Source organism: Patella vulgata, chromosome 4 (genome assembly GCF_932274485.2).
Source record: "Patella vulgata chromosome 4, xgPatVulg1.2, whole genome shotgun sequence".
Classification (NCBI taxonomy): domain Eukaryota; kingdom Metazoa; phylum Mollusca; class Gastropoda; family Patellidae; genus Patella; species Patella vulgata.
In genome coordinates, this window is record NC_065882.2 from 77,634,353 (window position 1) to 77,656,651 (window position 22,299).

The window sequence follows — 22,299 nt, forward strand, 5'->3', positions numbered from 1 at the left end:
GAAAACCGTCAACATTTACAGAACAGGTGTCTTGTCATTTGTCATGTACGACTTATCATGGTCGTAAACTAAATTTCAACTTCAAGGTCCATTAGACGGACAAGGATAAATGGTTTCAGTATCATTTAATAACAATTTTGTGGAATACAACCTGGATAAAGACCTATAGCAGAATGATCGAAAAGGCGCCCAGTAATAAACTAATACTCAGTATCATAAGGATCAAATCGGACAGAGATTCGCTTCCTGAAACCTTGAATTGAAATGATGAACTACACTTTGGAACCATCATAAACTAAACTTTGAAACCATGAATTGGAATTTGAAACCATGAATAACTTTGAAACCATGAACTGGAATTTGAAACAATGAAACCACGAATTGGAATTTGAAACAAAAAACCACGAATTGGAATTTGAAACAAAAACCCACGAATTGGAATTTGAAACAAAAAAACACGAATTGGAATTTGATGCAATAATGAAGTAGTTATACAACGTAGAAGATATGTTTAATATCCGCTACAACAGAGATAATCCATCTCAACAAAATGGCTAGGAGTCAACACATGAAATGTGTTAAGCTGGTGTGTAGATTTCGTTGACCCGTGTCATTGACCCGTGTCAAAAAAAGAAAAAAAAATGTCAACAATGATCAACGCTTAACGAACTCTTAATTATTTTTTTTATGTTGAATAACATTTCACTACTCTTGTATTTCAATCAAGATCAAATGGTCACATGTTATACGGATTAATATCTTATGTAATTTCCATTCGAGATTATGTCCACGAACAGTATACAGTATTATTAATATTTATTGTATATTAGAACTGAGAGGATTATTATAATAATTATTCTTCTTAGTGGTATATAAGAAACTAACCCCTGACCTCACGTGCACCGTTCCACGTCATGATCAGCATGACGTCATTTGTCTGATGTCGAAAATAACAAACTAACTTAAATAATGTTTATATTTGTAATATTTTAGTATATAAATGGTTATATAATTTATATCACGTTTACTTTGAATTGTATTTATTTTTGTCTTTGTGTCAATACAAAGTCTTATATTCTATTACGGGTGTTACCTTATTAATGAATTCAACAACATGTTTTTGTTCTTTGCAGTAAGTCGCTAATTTAAACGACACATAGAATAAATCTATTTCACCTTACTGTGGAGTCTACTCGGCATGTGGATTTTAGTCAGAGCTATTTATTTTTCGTTGGCGCTGTAAATAATGTTTATATATATATAAACAGTATATTTATACGCCCTTGTCTCTTAACGATAAAACTGCATTATTGTTTAAAGCGACAACAGATATCTCCCATGCTCAAAGCGAGCGACAACAGATATCTCCCATGTTTAAAGCGACAATAGGTCTCTCCTATGTTTAAAGCGACAGCAGATATCTCCCATGTTTGAAGCGACAACAGATCTCTCCTATGTTTAAAGCAACAACATATATCCCCTATGTTTAAAGCGACAACATTTATGTCCTATGTTTAAAGCGACAACAGATCTCTCCTACGTTTAAAGCAACAGCATATATCTCCTTTGTTTCAAGCGACAGCATATATCAAATTGACAATAATATCTTTGCCTGGTCACCCAAGATTCCGGTTTATCATCCCCATCTCACTTTTCTGCGCAAACTTGGATAATGCAGACGGGAGTTGGTCATGCTGTGTGCTTTGTGGAAAACTTTACTCAGACAACAGCAGTATCGCTTTCCAACTTTCGAGGGAACTTTAACGTGCTGCCAATGGATTTTCATATCGCTAAAACGTCTAGACGCTGTACCCCCCCCCCCCCCGTCCTGCACCATATCGTGGTCTCCTGGTTAGTGAGAGAGTCAGAAAAGTCACTAAGGTACCGCGATTCCCCACATTAAGTACCTCGTGTTTCAAATGTGACAAACTTAGATCCCATTCCCAATTTGGCACCATATGCAATGCCACTAGAAAAATGTGGGATTCAGCCCACTCAACCTTTCCCATCCCCACAAAAAAACATGACTGATTCTTATGTTCATGAACACATGAATTATTTTATTTAAAGGATATTGTAAATTAATGTAAACAAACAAATTTTCTGATTTTCACAGCGTCACTTTAACTGTGTAGGCATACCTTTGATGTGGTATTTGATAGTTTCACACTCTTGTGTCATGTCATGTTAGTCTGCTCAAGTTTTGTTATTGCGTGTTAAACTGGATAGCTATACGGTTATTATTATTTTCGGGTCAAGTTGTGAGTTAAAAGATAGGCAAGCTGCCATTTATAATTTACTCCTACTCATTAAGTTAAATCTATTTGTTAAGTAGAGCTCAATTTTTGTCAAGGTCGCTAAGATGTTATATTAAGGCTAGGGCACGTGATTGTTGGCGACATTGTAGGTTAGGTTAAAGATTGGGGCTAGGTACAGGGTTAGGTTTAAGAATTTGGGGGGAGAGGTTAAGTCTCCACATAAGCACTGACCTAGAATTGAATCAAGTTGGGTGGTTTCGATTCCTGCGCTTTCCTCCGACTGTGAAGCGCAAACGAATTAATGAAATAAACTTTGAAATGACTTAGTTTGTGTCGAGTGGACGTTAAACCAAACCCCTCCCCAACTCATTAAAACATCTAGTATAAGGTCCATGTTTAAATGAAATGAAATGGAGTTTAACGTCCTACTGTTCTGCTCCGAACTGGGTCCGTGTTTAACCTCGGGTGTCAATAAAACAAGCATTGGACCAGGAACCACGTAAAGATTGAATTGAATTGGAATGGGGTTTAACTGTTCTGCTCCGCCATACAGTGTGCTATGAGGGAAATTTTGCTCGAACAGCGGCACTAAGGTCTACTCTTATATCGAATTCCAAGTGCCAAGGGATCTTTTACGTGCACGCCAATGTGTACACGGGACCTCGGGTTTTCGTTCCAGCCGAACGACTAGACAGCTGTCCTTGTGAGGCCTACTCTTATATTCCAAATGCCAATTGATCTTTTACGTGTATGTCAATGTATGTACGGGACCCTGGTTTTTCGTCCCATCTGATTGACTAGACAGCTGTCCCTTTCTATGGAGCGGAATTTCCCCCATAATTCTAACTCCTAACCGAGTAATGCTTACTTCTATGCATGTAATTTTAACTTCTTACTAACATATGTTAAATTGGCTATTTACACATGTAAAAATGCTAATTTATATGACCTATTTTTTGAATATTGCAGTTAGAATTTGTATTGTGTTCTATTTCCATTATTACTCTTAATTTATTGTAGTCAGTTTAGCTTCGTTAACATTTTGACATTTTACAAATGTTACGCGGTAAAGGCGACATCATTGTAAAACCCAAATTTTGATAACAGATGGCGCTGTTAACAATTGTATCGCGCCCTTTCCACAACCCGACATATATAACGACATTTTTCTGTCAAAAATAATAAAATATTTTATTTGATAAATAAATAGGCTATTTTACCGAGCATTTTCACAAATAATGCAATATGGGTTGTTTTGGCCTATTTGTTTTCTAAAAGAATAATATATAGCAAGAACTCATTACGTCATGCATGAAAGTGAATAAATAAATATATTACGCACACAAGTAGAGTATTTTTGATATCATTGAAGTAATCTATATCGGGCCAGGTTTCCAAATCATCGGGAGCCGCGGTGTTTCGGGTTCGCTCCCGGAGTTGGAAGAGAAAGTTCCTGGGTTTTCCGACGTGCTTTCCACCTGACAACGCACAGTAGGCCATAGCACGCCTGGCCGTACAAAATCTCCTGACATTGCACACTTCATGGCGCATGCCCGTCTTTATTAGCACATTCAGTGCATAACAGCAGGACATTAAACTTTATTTCATTTCCAAATCACCGGTTTTGTGTTAGGAAGTAGAAGGACTCTTTGGGGATTGGGCGAACGATTCACCGCCCTTATTGATCTCATTCTACAGTTCGGTATCATAATTAAACGAATTTAAAATTGGTATAGTTCTACACTGTTTACACCCTCTCAAAGTCCCATATTAAGCGCCCGTTGAGGTGTCCCGGGGTAATTGTCACCACCCCTCCTCTCTTATATTTTAATGTTTCCATGCCTATAAATTTTGAATCAATAAATTTATACCAATGATACTTAAAGATACATTATGGGAGATTTTTTATAGAGAGTTGGCCATTCTTGCTATAACAGTTCAAAAGTAGATGATGAAAGAAGAATATATTGGAAATTTCAGTCAAATTACTTTATTCTGAACATAGTTATCATCGTTGTAATATTTGACTAGAAATGGTAGTGAAATGTGCCTTCACCTTGGCCGAACGTTTGATTGACAGGCGTTAACTCCACCTACATATCACGATTATCAATTAAAGTTTTCAATGGCATGCGGAAACGCTCTACAGCGGCCTCGCTAAGTACACTCTATCATTTAGCCTCGATCTAACTGTCGTATTCTCATCAGGGTGCGCCATATTTGAATTTATCAATAAGTGAAATCCTATTTAAATCCGAGCTGTAGCCGAGCCATCCGTGGGTCTACAGAGTTGATTTTGGGCTTGTTGTTTAAATAAAGATCTAATTTATAATTTCTATAACATCTGAAGTCTAAATTAAGACTTGCAATAATCAGATTTTGCTCTTGCATAATGTATGTTTAATAGGACTGCGAAGATACATAACCTTAAAATTTATTAGTCAACATAGGGTAATATAGACAAATATTATGATTTCAAGATTTTGCATCCACTCATATGTCCATGTTCACGTATTATGCCACCACCCCTGTCCATGCGTGTGTCTACAGATCACAATTTGTTGTCCGACTTTTATGATACTTGGAGCCACGCTGGCTAGGTGGTTAAGACGCTGGCTAGCTAGCCTGGAGGTCGGGTGTTCGATCCCTGCATTGGCCGAGAAAGTTCATCCTGATTTTCCGACGTGCCTGACAATAAAAGCTGTCTAGTCCTTCGGATGAGACGAAAAACCGAGGTCCCGTGTATACATTAGAATGCACGTAAAAGATCCCTTGACAGTTGGAATTCGATATAAGAGTAGGCGATAGTGCCGCTGCCCGGGCAAAATTCCCCTCACAGCACACTGTATGGCGTATGCTCGTCTTCATTAGCCCAGTATAGGAGCAGAACAGTAGAACGTTAAACCCCATTTCATTTCATTTTGATGAAACTTAAACTATATGTTGATATCTCAAAGATCTCGAATGGGTTCGATTTTTGCACTTATCTCACGATAACATTTTGGATTATAGCTCCTGATCTTACGAAAGTCGCACACATAGTTTGTGGATCCCCTGGAGATCACAATTTTTATTCAATTTCTTTTAAAACTTAAAATGTATGTGTATATATGATAAAAAGATCTCGAAAAGCTTAAATTTTGACACATATCGGACCGTAATTTCCTGGATGTTTGCCCCTGGTTGAACGATTTTTAAAACTATCCAGAATAGTTTTGTTTTGTATATAAAATATTTTATGATTTTTATCTGTCAGGTTATGAAGAAAGGCGAGATTTTACATGTTCCCACTCAACCTCCATACAATTGTAAACAGCGCCATCTGTTACCAATATGAGCTTAGAATTATGACGCCTTTATCGCGTAACATTTGTGAAATGTCAAAATGTTAAAGTGTCAATTCCGATAATATTTTAGAGAATAAAACTGCTTATTTTTGTGTTAAAAAAACTTAAAATCCTCTACCTTAGGACCGAGCAACTAACTCAGTATATATGATACGTTTTCAAACAACTTAAACCTGTCAGTCTTCATCTGGAAATGGAGATCTGTGTTCCAAGCTGTATTATGCGGTGTCTGGATAAAACCAGACTTTTATTTTATAAAAATAATGTGTAGGTCAAATTTACCTTTCGTTATCAAGTACAGCACGTGGGTCATTCATTCACAGCATAGACCTCTAAAGGAACGGGAATCGATTATCAGGTCACCCAACAAAAAAACTGACCCGAAATCTTAAAAGGGTTACTTGTCCGGATAAGCAGTTTTGACGTTCACGTCCACACGACTCAATATTTTGAACTGAAATTTTGAGACAAGGTAAATACACCATTCCTCTATATTTTGGCGCTTAAATTTCATACCTACTCGGATTTTTATTTTTGAGACTCTGTTCAAATCGGAATAGTCCCTTTAACGAAACTATACCGACTACAGTAAATTAAAAGTAATGATGGAAATAAAACAAAATACAAATTCTAACTGCAATATTAAAAAAAATAAGTCATATAAGTAAGCATTTTTACATGTGTAAATAGCCAATTTAACATGTGTTAGTAAGAAGTTACATGCATAAAAGTAAGCATATTAGCATACGCATTACTAGGTTAGGAGTTAAGAATTATGGGGGAAATTCCGCTCCATACCTTTCAGGCAATCCATCCTACACCAGTGGTTGTCGCACTACTTGCTGTACTAAAAAATGCCCTGGCGCCTTCGAACCATTACTGCAAAATCGAATGTTCTTATTTCGTCCGTTCGTTGCGGTTTATGTACGAAATTGAAAAAACCGTTGAATTCTACTGATAAAAAATGCGCTGATACATGGGAGGCAACTCTTTTTTTGTGACGAATAGGATTGCATATAATATCACCTACTACGAGAAGATTTATTTCTATAAACTTTACATATATTTCGATCAGGCACGATATTTTCTGACAAAAATTGAAAATTCCACCGTTTCAACAATCCCTAGTGAGGTCATGTCTTTGGAATAACCATACCGAAGAACAGGGTGAGAGTCAGACACCATGGCGTATGGCGGCGACAGAGGATGTACACAAGCGCACAAATAAACAGATAAAAAGTTAATGCATGCACTTTGCACCCGAGACTATACAATCGAAGTTCCTTTAGTCAATTCTCATCCATTCTGATTAATCCTAATGATGAAATGGGGTTTAACGTCCTACTATACTGGGCTAATGAAGACGGGCATACGCCATACAGTGTGCTATGGGGGAGATTTTTCCTGGGCAGCGGCACTATCGCCTACTCTTATATCGAATTCCAACTTCCAGGGGATCTTTTACGTGCATTCCAATATATACACGGGACCTCGGTTTTTCGTCTCATCCGAAGGACTAGACAGCTGTCCTTTTCAGGCCCTCCGTCCTGCATCACTGACAAGGGGGAACCACGCCGGAAAATCTGGATGAACTTTCTCGGCCAATGCAGGGATCGAACTTGATTATTGCTAAAATGAATTTATTTCTGTTGATTCTGTGCCTCATCCAAGAAATAATACAAATCGTGTATTTTGCCAAGAAGTTTAGAAGATGTCTGGCTTCAGCTCATTAGCTTGAAATATCTGTATACCATGAGTACACTTTAGTTTCATGTTAATATGTCAAATGTTATCTCATGTACAATGTTTAATACGTCATTCAGCCACTCTAGCAACCCTTATTGCATGCAGTCCTGACAAACACAAAATTAAAATGAAATGGTGCCATGAGGGGAATTTAGCCCGGTACGCAATAAAATAAAACCAAGTACGAACAATCCAAACCATTAGACAAAATTCGAAGTCCTAAAAAAAAAACCAAACAAAAAAACAAAAAAAACGGTATAGGCAAAATAGTGTAATCAGCATATGGACTGTTCAACGTGTACAAAATACACGACAAACAGTGGTAACAGGTGTCCGGAAGAGTAAGCTTACCCTGCCTGGCGCCACACCCACCATAGCTGCATCCAGACTATTAGGCGAAATCTCGGTAAAATAGCGTGATTGGCCAATGGACTATCGGTATGCAAAATGCACGTGATGAACAGTGTTAACGATGTAGTAGACAGACATTGTCAGGAAGATGCTACGGTCTACACTTATTACGAACACCAACTGTCACGGGATCTTTTACGTGTACACATTGGCGTGCACGCAAAAGATCCCTTGGCAGTTGGAATTCGATAAAATGAGATCAGCTGACAATAATTATTAAACATAACCTTTCCTAATATTTATGTGAAGATTGAAATTATTGAAGAAATATACCATAATACGCTCGTATGAGAAAAAATTAATAAATTCTTGATTGGTTGCATATTTACAATTATTTGAGAAAATATACCCTTTAATATGAGAAAAAATTAATAAATTGTTGATTGCGGTTGAATATCGCACGCAGATACAGTGGACTACATACCACACATAACGAATTACAAATCAACACAAAACAATTACTTATCAATATGAATTAATTACATATCAACAGAAATCAATTAAATCTCAATATGAATTAATTACATATCAGTTACGTATTAATATGAATCAATTACATATCAATTACATATCAACATATATCAATTACATATTAATATGAATCAATTACATATCAATATGAATCAATTATATATTAATATGAATCAATTACATATTAATATGAATCAATTACATATGCAATCACATAGCAATCACATAGCAATCACGTAGCAATCACACAGCAATCACGTAGCAATATATTGTTTAATGTCTCGTACAAATTGATCTAGAGAATGAATTACATATCAAATATTTATCTAGACAAGACAATAAATTACATATCAACATATTGTTTATTATCATTAATTTATCTAGTGAATCAATTACCCATATAATTACATATGTGGTAAATATTATTACATATCCATATATTGTTTAACATCACGTGGTAAATATTTATCTAGAGGATGAATTAAATATCAATGTATTGTTTAACGTCACGTGATAAATATTTATCCAGAACTTTAAAACTGTACGTCATCAATTCATCCTGGCGTTCAACGTTCCTGCAATAAAAAAAAATAATTATGTTTACTTCTGAAATAGTAAAAAAGAAAATATATATAAAAAAACACCAGAAAATAACTATAATGGCGTTTCATTATTATGACGTATGACGTGGTCAATAATTTGAAAAGATGCTGTTGGAATAATATTGGGTCTTTCATTATAAAAACCTTACTTTTTAAAACAAGAATGAGAAGAAACAGAGAAATTTACATGACTAATATTATGCATTTTGATTATATAATCGTTTTACTCCATGGTTTTATAGCAACCAAGGATCTAATATAGAGTCTTACAATAGGATTAAAATCATACTAAGGATAAACAAATATAAGTCTTACTTCGGATAAGAAAATAGAAGTTTTACTTAGGATAAGTACTTAGGTTAAGGAAATATAAATCATACTTCGGATAAGGAAATACAAATCATACTTAGGATAAGGAAATACAAATCATACTTAGGATAAGGAAATACAAATCATACTTAGGATAAGGAAATACAAATCATACCTAGGATAAGGAAATATAAATCATATTTAGGATAAGGAAATATAAATCATACTTAGGATAAGAAAATAAAACTCATACTTAGGATAAGGAAACCTAAATCATACTTAGGATAAGGAAATATAAATCATATTTAGGATAAGAAAATAAAACTCATATTTAAGATAAGGAAATACAAATCATACTTAGGATAAGGAAATATAAATCATATAAAGAAATACAAATCATATTTAGGATAAAGAAATATAAAATCTATACTTAGGATAAGGAAATATAAATCATACTTAGGAAAAGGAAATATAAATCATATTTAGGATAAGAAAATTAAACTCATACTTAGGATAAGGAAACCTAAATCATACTTAGGATAAGGAAATACAAATCATACTTAGGTTAAGGAAATATAAATCATACTTAGGAAAAGGAAATACAAATCATACTTAGGATAAGGAAATACAAATCATACTTAGGATAAGGAAATACAAATCATACTTAGGAAAAGGAAATATAAATCATATTTAGGATAATCATATTTAGGATAAGGAAATATAAAATCTATACTTAGGATAAGGAAATACAAATCTTACTTAGGATAAGATGTTGTTGAATCTATTTTACAATTAGAGAAATATACACCAGTCTCTCCTTTATACGCTGGATCTGTAGCAGCTTTTATTATTGTTGTAGCTCCTTCATAGCCATTACGAGAGAAAGCTAAAATAAAAGATCGATCAAATTAATCAATTTTAATCATACACGCCCCAATAATCTCTATAACATATAATAAAGTGATGCATGTCTTCCAAAATCTAAACAAAGTGCTAAACCAAACATATTCGAAAAATAAGAGAGAGAGAGAGAGAGAGAGAGAGAGAGAGAGATGGGGTTAACGTCCACTTGACACAAGATGGTCATTTCGCGACTAACATATGATTCAATTTTATTTAAGGTTGGACGGGTGACCCTACTATTTGTAACGTACAACGGGGGAATCGAAACCACGCCAGTTGACTCAATGACAGACCTTATGATATAGCGCGCACTCGCTAACCATTCGGCCACCCCCCGCCCACCAAGCAAGACAGGATTATTATTAAAATAAAATAAAGAATAATTATAAATAAGTCTTATAAGCTGTTCTAGAAAGGGTAAGGTATACCTTTGTTTCACGAATCTATAAATCTTTATAGATGGAACACAATTCAGAGATATCGGATTATTGTATTAAGGAAATAATTAATTACCTGCCATTGCTCGACCAAAAGAATAACCTTGGGTCATCTGTGTTTTAACATAACCAGGATGACAACTTGTTATAGTAACAGACTTGTCTTTAACGTGACGTGTTAACCAGTGCATTGACATGATCTAAAATAACATATAATAGACTTAACATGATTGGATAATATTAGATTGATTTTAGTGCTTAGCCAATCAAAATTGAAGTATCTACTAAAATTTGGATTTTATCTTTAGTTAAGATGTCGAGAAACAGACCCTTGTGCATTGACGTAATCTAAAATAAACTATACTAGACTTAAAGGAGCAAAATCGCTAATATTTGGGACCTAGAAATTGACAAAAATGGGTCGCAACGCATATAATAATGTAATATGAATGTATATAAACTGATTTACATTCAATCGTTTCTGTTTTTACTGTAATTTCTAATCAGTTACGTTCGGCGAAATACGCCAAAAGTCTCATGTGAATGGCAATCTTTATCGTCTGGTTTTTCCAGTCTACACAGATGGTATTTATTGCGCATGCTCTCCAGACAAGAATATAGCGTCAAGCCCTGTTCTTTGAGTCCCTTGTTCCAAATGGCGCTGAAACGCAGTATGGTACACGATTCGTGTACCAATGGTAAAATGTTTATTTTGTCTTGAATATTGGATATCAGAAGCCCATCTTTTCCCTGTAAGATCACAAAACCAATGTTGATTTGAATTGACAAATAATTCGTGTTTTCAATGTCGAAGATTTTTGATGATATTGAGTTAGAGACTTAGCTACTTTAACATGGCGTTTTAACCGATGCATTGACATGATATCAGTATAGACATAACATGCTTTAAAAAAATAATAATAAAATATATGATGAAATCGGGTTTAACGCCCTACTCTTCTGTGTCGACTAGGCTAATAAATAGGCCTACGGCAAAAAATTAAAATCATCTCTCACCCACGGATCGAGCAATATGGTTATGAATGAATGATGATTAAAATAAGCCAATAGCCTTTAGGATGGGGCGCAAAACCTCCACGTGGCACAAAAACTATAAAACCGTTACACAAAGCGCGTCAATGCGCACTCTTCCAATAAACTTTGCCTCTGTGTCCCACAGACTTCAAAGACATCTTTTTTGGTCAAACCTCAATTTACCCATTACCAGAATCTTCCAACAAAGAACTACAAACTAACCTGAAAAAGTTTACTATTTCCATAATTAGTGACTGAGCTAAATGACTGCTGGACGTTGATATTGTTCTTGTCTAATTTACCAAATCTGTAGCCGGCTGATGTTGTCTGCACAATTCGGCAATCTTCGCCAGATTTTTGTAAAAGTGGCAGAAAATGGAGAATAATCAAAAGATTTGATAAATAGTTCGACTGTAACATCATTTCATATCCATCTTCAGTCATTTCTGTAAATAATTACAAATTAATATATGAAATGAATTGATTTTCACGTCCTCTCTTTTACACCGACTGGGGAGTTTGATGGCCGAATGGTTAGCGCGTGCGCGTTGTATCATAAGGTCTGTAATTGAGTCCTCGGTCGTATACGTGACAAGGAGTAGGATCGCCTGTCCAACTGCGTGGGTTTTCTCCGGGTCCTCCGGTTTCCTCCCACTGCTACAGACCCCTACACGCAAGCGAATTATTGACAGTTGAACCATATGTTAGTCCCGAAATGACCTAGTTTGTGTCGAGTGGACGTTAAACCCCACCCATCCCCCTCTCTTTATAGTAGGACATAACGCTAGTGACGTGAGATTAAATGTAAATTACCAGCAAAACACTTCTATCTATTCTTATAAATTAATATTTTCATAAAATTGCTATAATGCGTGTACGACGTTACAGCTACCAACGTTTCGGTCACAGTCTTTTCTAGACCAGGCCGGCGGCGTTATCAGTGAGATTCCCGCCCCCTACCCAAACACACCCAATAAGCACCAATTAGTGCCTATTTAACCACCGTGACCATGATCAAACTGTCTGAAAGATCGCTCTTCCCATTAAAGTTGACTATAAAAGATTCTGCTGGTTATTTTTATTTCTATCGCCATTTTACCTTTATTATGGACATGTATCCCAGCGTTCAAAATCAGAACATGTAATGGACAGTTCCTTGCTTTAAATTCTTCTATAAATTTCATGGTTTTCTCAAACGATGCCAGATCTAATTCCATCTTTTCGACATTTAATCTTCTTGGTTCCATTCTCTCTGTTTCTGGTAATTTAGCCTGTTTTTCTTTAAATTCTTTCTCGTATTCCTCCTGCATCTGTTGTATCGCCTGAAAATAATGGCGGGTTACAAATCGTCAATGTTATTGTCTGAGACTGGAAAAACCAGACGGAACTCACCCGAGACACGGACACTAAGTCTGAGATCATACGCACAAATGAAATGACATGAAATGAAATGGTTTTAATTTCTCACTTTTCTGCCCCAACCGGGATAATGAAGACATGTATAGAACATATGCAGAGTGATATGAAGGAAACTTTCCACAGCCAGCGTCTCTAATGGCCTACCCTTTTTGATGTGCTGCGAGAGGTATACACGAGACCTCAGTTTTCCGTCCTCTACGAAAGAATCCCCGTCCTGCACATTCTGAAAAATTCTGATCCCGGGACTTCTAAATTGTATATAACCCATATTCACCAAACCACCGTGGCCCCCGAGACCACCCTCACGAGAAGACACACATATAGAGAGTACAACTATTGTTATAATGTTATTTCATAATCTTTAACACACATTCATTTTAAGATATAGTTTGGAAATTCACGCAGGGTCGGATATTATTAAAACAAAACTTACTGTTTCAGCTTTATTCATATTTCTACAGGCTATAATAACATGGCCGCCCATTCTAGATATTTCTTTAGCAATGTAATAACCAATACCTGCAATTTGATTTTATTAATATAAATGAAATGAAATGGGGTTTAACGTCCTACTGTTCTGCTCCGAACTGGGCTAATGAAGACGGGCATACGCCATACAGTGTGCGATGAGCGAAATTTTGCCCGGAAAGCGGCACCACGGCCTACTCTTATATCGAATTCCATCTGTCAAGGGATCTTTTACGCGCACGCCAATGTGTACATGGGACCTTGGTTTTTCGTCCCATCCAAACGACTAGACAGTTGTCCTTGTCAGGCCGTCCGTCCTGCATCACTGGCAAGGAGGAACCACGCCGGAAAATCGGGACGAACTTTCTCGACCTATCCAGGGACTGAACACCTGACCTCTAAGCTAGTGAGCCAGCGTCTCTACCCACTTAGCCACCTGACCCCTTTATTAAAATACATCGGAATATAATACAACAGCATCTTTGTCGTAGCCTATACGCTAAGCAGGTTCAACAGACTAGGAGAATATCAAATGAATTATTAATTCCGATATGTAATAATTTACATGATGTATGTGGCACTTGAGGAGCTACGGTGGCTCAGTGAGTAAGGCGCTGGCTCAGTAACCAGGAGGTTCGATCCCGGTGTTAGCCGAGCAAGTTCGGACGAGACGAGAAACCGATGTCCAATTTACACGTTGGTGTGCACATAAAAGAACCCTTGGTAGTGTCACACTGCATGACGTATGGCTGTCTTCATTAGCCCAGTTAGTGTATAAAGGTAGTTGGCCGAGAAAGTTCATCCAGGTTTTCCGGCATGGTTCCCCCTTGTCAGGGCCTGACAAGGACAGCTGTCTAGTCCTTCGGATGAGACGAAAAACCGAGGTCCCATGTATATATTAGAATGCACGTAAAAGATCCCTTGGCAGTTGAAATTCGATATAAGAGTAGGCGATAGTGCCGCTGCCCGGGCAAAATTTCCCTCATAGCACACTGTATGGCGTATGTCCGTCTTCATTAGCCCAGTATATATGAGCAGAACAGTAGGACGTTAAGCCCCATTTCATTTCATTTAGTAAAAAGGTAGGACGTTAAAGTGAAATTCCATTTATTTCATTTCATGTGGTCCTTGATGTTCTAGATATGTAGGCCAGCTCGTCTTAGTACATGTAAATAAACATCCAAATTATATTATTTATCTGCGTAGGTGCTATAGTTTGTTTTAGTGCGAGGCTTGTCCACTTGCCTGTATTTCCACCTGTGATAATATAAGTTCTTTCAGGTGGAATCTCAACTTCTGGAAATGACAGATTAGACCCCATGTTAATAAGTTGTCATATACAGATTTCTCTGAAAATAAAGATATTTCCAATTAATACTGAGACTGTTTTAAACCTTTTTTGTCACTAATTTTTGTACGTGAAAAGGAGTTGAATGGCCTGTTCAACCTCGTGGGTTTTCTCCAGGTACTCAGATTTCCTCCAAGTACTAAAATACCCCTACGCGCAAGCGAATTATTGAAATAAAATTGAACCATGTGTTAGTCCCGAAATGACCTAGTTTGTGTCGAGTGGAGGTTCAATCCCATCTCTCTCTCTCTCTCTCTCTCTCTCTCTCTCTCTTCACGAATTCAGATCAACGCTGCAACGACCCCTCGTGCTGATCAACGCTTTTGTTATGTATATTAATCATACATTATTTCAGAGCTAAATCTGCCTATTGCAGGCCTTTCTTTAGGCCTGAAATATTATCTAAATTATTAATTAGACATCAGTTAACTTATCCAGACCATAATAAACTCTTGATACCATCGTTAGCCTATGATATTTAGTGGACTTGAATACATTTTGTGATGGATAATCTAACGTAAAAATGGATGGTCGAGACTTGGTTTATTATCGTACCAAAGTTAGTTATGACGTTCGAGACTATCCTAAAATTGAACTGCTAAGTGAAGCAATTAGACTGAAATTTTCAGCATATTTTGTTTTCATTATCTATTTGTTAACTATTATAGCGAGAACTATCAGCTCTTTATCTAATCTTACCTGATGTCCCTTTAAGGACTAAGCATAACAGACTTTTCCCGCGAAAGTTGTGATGACATTATTAATAACCCAATAATTTTCACCCCCTTGAGACGTTGTGATAGAATCGAAAGTAAAAGAAGCCTTGACAGTTGAAATTTCATGAAGAGTAGACCGAACGGCCGCTGATCGTCTGGTCTGATCTGGTCTTTTTACGACTGCTTCCACAATAATGATATCACAGGGTTATTTAGCTCAGTTGGTGCAGAAAAGTAGGACTTTAAACCCCATTTCATTTCATTTCTATTTGTATAGTACCCCTCCGTGGAAAGAGAAAGGTTTATATACATTTTATCATCAGATAACGTAATAAAAATATATCTAGTCTTTACGTATAGACCGCACTGACCTATTTATCTATAACGTCTATATGTATGTTCTATATATCAACCAAGTCATCATATACATATAACATTGATGCATTGTCGTACACACACACACACACACACGGCTAAATCTATTTGTTAAGGCCAGCTCAATTTTTGTCAAGGTCGTTGAGATGTAAATAAGGTTAGGACACGTGATTGTTGGCGAGGTTGTAGGTTAGGGTAAACATTGGGGCTAGGTCCAGGGTTAGGGTTGCGCTAGCCCTGTTTACATCTCCTGACCTATGACGAAAAATTGAGCTAGCCTTATCATTTAGTACTACCCCACCCCACTTACACATACACACACACGTACACACCCACACACACTGTCACATCTTACATATTATTCAATACAATCAATGGATGTCATTGACTATTTGAATTTAAAAAATAAAAATACTATAGTTGGCTACATACCGTTATGCTTCGTTTAGTATGGCTTCTTTCCTTTCGTTTTTACAGAGATATATTAGGAAAATCACTTTTAATGCAGCTAAGCGTGAACGCCCAATCACATGCTGTTTGAATTAGGACAACTGAAAAGAGTATAGGTCCACCTTACCTTAAATATTATATTAGAAATTTCACGACCCGTTTCATCAGACAAAACATAATATCTGCACTATTACCAGGGTTTACTTTATTTACACAAACTGATCACGACTCTACGATAGCCGGGCGCGGACTGCTGGTTAAAACTCTTAGTAATTCAATAACTTGTCTAACAACTTATTACTCTCTTTTTTAACTTACTCTAACAACTTATTTGCCTATTTCTAACTTACTATAACAGAGAGAGAGAGAGAAAGAGAGAGAGAGAGATGGGGTTTAATGTCCATACAGTGTGCTATTAGAGAAATTTTTCCCGTACAGCGGCACTACGGCCTACTCTTATATAGAATTCCAAATATCAAAGGATCTTTTACGTGAACGCCAATGTGTACACGGGAACTCGGTTTTTCGTCCCATCCGAAAGACTAGACAGCTGTCCTTGTCAGACCCTCCGTCCTGCATCACTCACAAGGGGAAGAGAGAGAGAGAGAGAGAGGGGGGGGGGGGTAACGTCCACTCGACACAAACTAGTTCATTTCGGGACTAAAATATGGTTTTAATTTTTTTATTTCAATAATTCGCTTGCGCGTAGCGGTCTTTAGCCAGTGGGAGGAAACCGGAGGAGCCGGAGAAAACCGGGGATTCGAAACCACGGCAGTTGACTTAATGACAGGCCTTATGATACAGCACGCACGTGCGAACCATTCGGCCATCCAACCCCCAACTTACTATAACAACTTATTATTATATTTCCAACTTACTCAAGCGGCAGACACAGTGTACAGACGAATTTCTGTCCCTATCAACCAGCGCCGAATTGCAGCGGCTTTCATTCGACTGATTGATTGGGGTGGGGTGGGGTCTAAGTGGGTTACCTAAAAATACTAACTTCGTTTAGCTTCTAACGCCTAACTTCAAATTGCTCTTATAGTTTCCTATGTCTATATCCCTATTTTGAATACTTAAACGCATTTAATTTCTTACCTAAATGCAGTCAATTGGCCATTTACACGTGTTTAAGTGTCAAATAAAATGTTTTACTTCATAAATATTGCATTTGATTTTGGATTTTGGATTTTTACATTATTAATTTTGATTTAATAACATAATGTTTGTATTGTAACAGATCAGTCTTGTTTAGTTTCTTAAAATATTTTAACGTTAATAGGAATTCAAGAACGATAACTCGTTTATGGCAGAAAATTACAGATAACAATTTAATAAATATCTTTCATAAATACATATTTATTATCATAATGTATTTAACACAATAAAACAATTGTAGACTGCTATTGAATAACATAAACTTATGTATTGTTTATTTCAAGATATATTTTATAGACTATGATGATTATATCTATTTTGCCATTGTAAAAAATCCTGTACTTTAAAAAGTAACTCTCTCAACTTAGATTCCGCGTTATGTCGACAATATAAACCAAATATTGAACACCTAATGCAGATAAGTCCCTAACAAGGACTTAAAATATTTGAATCCGCGGAAGTGGATTAAAGTATTATAAATTGTATTCTTATCCAATGATGGAGGGATTCAGCTAAGAAGACACGTGACATGATAGGCGTGGTTACATCTCGTGACGTGGTCACTGAATGTGTTCATTCTTCGTATTACTGCATATTTATAACTTTTATTGGTTTTTTTTTATCAGTATTGATACTGTTTAATAACTATTTAGTGGGAAAAAAATAACGTTTCTTTCTTCATCTTGGACACGTCCATTTAAACATCGTTGGATGTTTGTGTTTTCCTTGACACAAAACTTTTGCTATTCGTTAAATGGTGACCTCCTTCCCCTGAAGCTTTATCTATCTCCTATTCTTTCTCGACTCATAGGCGTACGGGCCGATTTTACTTGGGGGCTGTATCATTTTTGTCCGAAAAATCGAGCGGCAGCGCCCGGAAACTGTGAAAACATAGATCAGTTTCGTACATATAGGGGTTATTTTTGTCGGAACAGAATATAACACATCTGCATACAAAACAATACCGGAACTTAAACTATACAGGAACTGGACTACGTCGGGAACTAGACTACGTTACAGAGTATGCCTCGACTATCTTTCTTTTTAGACCCCCCCCCCCCCTTGTCAGTGATGCGTGACGGAGGGCCTGACAAGGACAGCTGTCTAGTCGTTCGGATGTGAAGAAAAACCAAGGCCCCGTGTACACATTGGCGTGCACGTAAAAATCCCTTGACAGTTGAAATTCGATATAAGAATAGACCGTAGTGCTGCTGTTCGGGCAAAATTTCCCTCATAGCACACCATATGGAGTATGCCCGTCTTCATTAGCCCAGTTCGGAGCAGAACAGTAGGACGTTAAACCCTCTTTATTTCATTTTATTTTTTTTAGTGTTTTTAATTACGGCTAGGTTTATCCTTACAGAGAAAGTAGTATTCTCAAATCATCGGTACGGGAACCTTGCTGTTCGTGTTAGTCCCTAAATGACCTAGTTTGTGTCGAGTGGGCGTTAGGGGTCTTTAGCAGTGGGAGGAAACCGGAGGACCCGGAGAAAACCCACGAGGTTGGACAGGCGACCCTCTTCCTTGTCACGTACAACTGGGGATTCGAAACCACGCCAGTTGACTCAATGACAGGCCGTATGATACAGCACGCACGTGCTAACCATTCGGCCATCCAACCCACCAAGCATAAATGAAGGTCGGCTATGTCAGGTCAGTCAATTAAAATGATATGTCTATTATTCTTGTTTACACAAAAGGTTACGCTTGCCTCTATGGGCATATATAACGCGGAACAAGAACAAACGAAGGTGACGCAATATTGTTATAACGGTTACAAGCTCAATCAGCTTGGAGGAAGATGAGGGGAGAGGGGAGAGGGGAGGGGAGAGGGGGTGGGCGTGGTGGGGTTAGAAATAGAAGTGTCTGAAAATCTTCCATTAATTATTTTGATTTAATAACATGATGTTTATATTGAAAAAGATTGTAGTCTGTTTAGTTTCTTAAAGATACATTATGGGAGATTCGATAACGGGTTGGCAGTTCTCACTATAATAGTTAAAAACTAGATAACGTAAAGGCAATTTGCTGAAAATTTCATTCAAATTGATCCACTATGAACCGAAAACTAAGCGAATGAAATTTCTGCCTAGCCTCGGTCATCATTACTAAAGTCAGTACGATAAACAGCATAGTCTCGATTATCTATTTAATCGTTTAATCGAGAAGGGAAGTTATGCAGTAAATCGGCTCACAATCCACTTAAGATCGCAGGCTAGCGATGCCATCTAGAGTTGATTATGGTCTGGATAAGTTAATTAATGTCTAATTAATAATAATTTAGATAACATTTCAGGACTAAAGAAAGACCTGCAATAATAGACAGATTTAGCTCTTGCACTACGAGCCTACTCTTATATCGAATTCCAACTGTCAAGGGATCTTGTACGTGTACGCGAATGTGTACACGAGACCTCGGTTTTTCGTCCCATCCGAACGACTAGACAGCTGTCCTTGCCAGGCCCTCCGTCCTGTATCACTGACAAGGGGGACCCACGCCGGAAAATCTGGATGAACTTTCTCGGCCAATGTAGGGATCAAACACCCGATCTCCAGGCTAGCGAGCCAGCGTCTAACCCACTTAGCCACCGTGATTCCCCCCATGAAATAAGACCGGACCTTAATACTGCTGTCCAAAGAGTTGTTGTTGTTGTAAGTTAGTTGTATTTTACGTCCGCTTCCACCGAAGTGATATCGCAGAACATCACGTGTTATGTTTGATGACGTTTTTTTTAAAATTCGAATATCTCTCGGATTTCGTAGATGCCTGGTGTTGAGGTGTGGATACTGCTTTCTACTTCGTATAATCCTATTGATGGATTCCGTGGCTTTATAAATTCGAATTTTTGATTTCTCGAGATCTGGTGTTGTTGGAGATCTAGCTTCTCCTTCTCGTCTTCTTTTTAAAGCTGGTGGTTGGACTGGCGGAGACTGGTTGGCTGGTAAACTTTTCGAGACTGTTGGTGCCGTCGGAGCTGGCTTCCTGTCTTGTACTGTTTTTACTGCTGGTGGAACTGTCTCCTTTCTTTTTCAGGGCCTCGGAGAGGGCATTCTTTCCGTGAGTGGCCAAGCTTCTCACATCTAATACATGGAGAATGGTTGGCCTGGCGTAACTATTCTAACTCTCGCGTCTCCGTAGTGGGCTTGAAGTACTATTAGGTTGGGTATTTCTTTTACTTTTTTATTTGGTATTTCTATCTCGACTTCTCTTATTCTTCTGTGGACATTTGTATTACCTAGCCGGAGGTCTTTGAACGATCTTACTTGACCTATGTCTGTCATTATTTCGATGAATTATTCATCAGAGTAAGAGACTGGGAAGTCATATACCGCGAGGGTGAGCACTTTGGCGAAGCGTTTGTGGAAGCGGTAGGTTATTCCCATGTGGGTGTGGTTCTCTGCCTCGAGGATTTTTGTTTTGGTTTCTTTTGTGCGTACGTGTACGTGCCATTCTTTCTCTTTCAGGTATATGGTTAGGATGTCATCCCACTTGCCGAGTAGGTCTGTCAGGCACTTCAAGATTCCCCTGTCGGTTCATCTATCCGTGCTGCTGACCGCCACGTGGTAGGATACTCGGCTGGTCTCTTCTTCTGGTACGACATAAGTTTTAACTATCGGGTCCAAGGTGACTGGTTTACTGGAAGACTGGATAACTGGAAGACTGGATCACTGGAGCAGCAGGTGTTAACAGGGTGAACGCTAATTAACGAGTGTCCAAAGAGTACCCTATTGTAGCTTTTATATCTCATCCCCTTAACGATAACTTCTTCTAGCATCTGATGGGGTACCTCCAAACCCTTAACTTCCACTGTCTATTCTCCGGATACTAACTTCCCTTAGCTTCTTATGGGTAACTATAGGCGAACGATTCCGATCAGTTTGGGGGAAGGAAGGGGTGAGGTCGGGTAGAAAAGAAAGTGTCAGAAAATTTTCCGTCGCGGCCTGTACCAGCGAGTCCCGAAGGCGCACTGTACGACAGATAAAGCATAGTCAGATATAGCCTTATTTATGTGGCTTTAAAACTAAAATCCCTGTCTGTAGCCACCTGAATTACAGAGGTTTGTGGGAGAATAACATGTCGACATAAATGATAATGCCCGAAAAACATATCGAAACAAATGATAATGCGCGAAAAACATATCGAAGCAAATGATAATGGCCGAAAAACACATCGATACAAATGATAATGCACGAAAACATATCGAAACAAATGACTATGCCCGAAAAACATGTCGCGCTACGAGCTTAGTGACTTAGGAGATAAACACCCCATGTTTCGCATTTAGAGGGGTGTTATTGTCGAATAGACATGTCCCTGAGATCATTAGGATACAATATTTTAACGTTAATCGGAATTCAAGAACGATAACTCGTTTATGGCAGAAAATTACAGATAACAATTTAATAGATATCTTTCATGAATGCATATTTATTCTCATAATATATTTAACACAATAAAGCAACACTAGGTTTCTATTGAATTACAGAAACTTATGCATTGTTTATTTCAAGATATATTTTATAGACTATGATGATTATATCTATTTCACCATTGTTAAAAATCGTGTATCTTAAAGGGTATCCCTATTAACTTCGATTTTTCGGTATGACGACAATATATGCCCACATATTGTACGCCCACTAGCAGTTATAAGTCTTTTAAAGCAAAGAATATTTGAAATTCACTTAAGTGGATTGAAATAAAAGACAACAAAAATAAAAATAATTTTTTTCCCGTTAAACAGGGCAGGAGCGACGCACCGGTGAGTTTAAAGACGCTGGCTTGCCAGAAAGTCGCAGGGTCTCTCGCGGTGCGGGCCGAAAAAGTTCCTCTGTATTTTCC

General features: G+C 37.5%; 1 protein-coding gene across 1 annotated transcript; it reads right to left on the reverse strand.

Annotated features, from left to right (window-relative positions):
- Positions 1-8,602: 8,602 nt before the first annotated feature.
- Positions 8,603-16,471, reverse strand: LOC126819383 (retinol dehydrogenase 14). The gene is made up of 8 exons (XM_050547406.2): positions 16,278-16,471; positions 14,652-14,755; positions 13,372-13,457; positions 12,619-12,841; positions 11,742-11,965; positions 10,561-10,684; positions 9,904-10,030; positions 8,603-8,808 (listed from the first exon to the last, which is right to left on the reverse strand). The coding sequence occupies exons 2-8, from the start codon at positions 14,725-14,727 to the stop codon at positions 8,715-8,717; spliced, it is 954 nt and encodes a 317-aa protein (XP_050403363.1). The 5' UTR covers positions 14,728-14,755; positions 16,278-16,471; the 3' UTR covers positions 8,603-8,714.
- Positions 16,472-22,299: the final 5,828 nt, after the last annotated feature.

Excerpts from the sequence above, each read along its gene's own strand:
- LOC126819383 (XM_050547406.2), bottom strand. The coding sequence starts at position 14,727 with ATGGGGTCTAATCTGTCATTTCCAGAAGTTGAGATTCCACCTGAAAGA. Across the intron at positions 10,031-10,560 it reads TTTTGGTCGAGCAATGGCAG|CTTTCTCTCGTAATGGCTAT; the intron begins GTAATTAATTAT and ends CTTTTATTTTAG. Across the intron at positions 8,809-9,903 it reads TCAACAACATCTTATCCTAA|GAACGTTGAACGCCAGGATG; the intron begins GTAAGATTTGTA and ends TTTTTATTGCAG.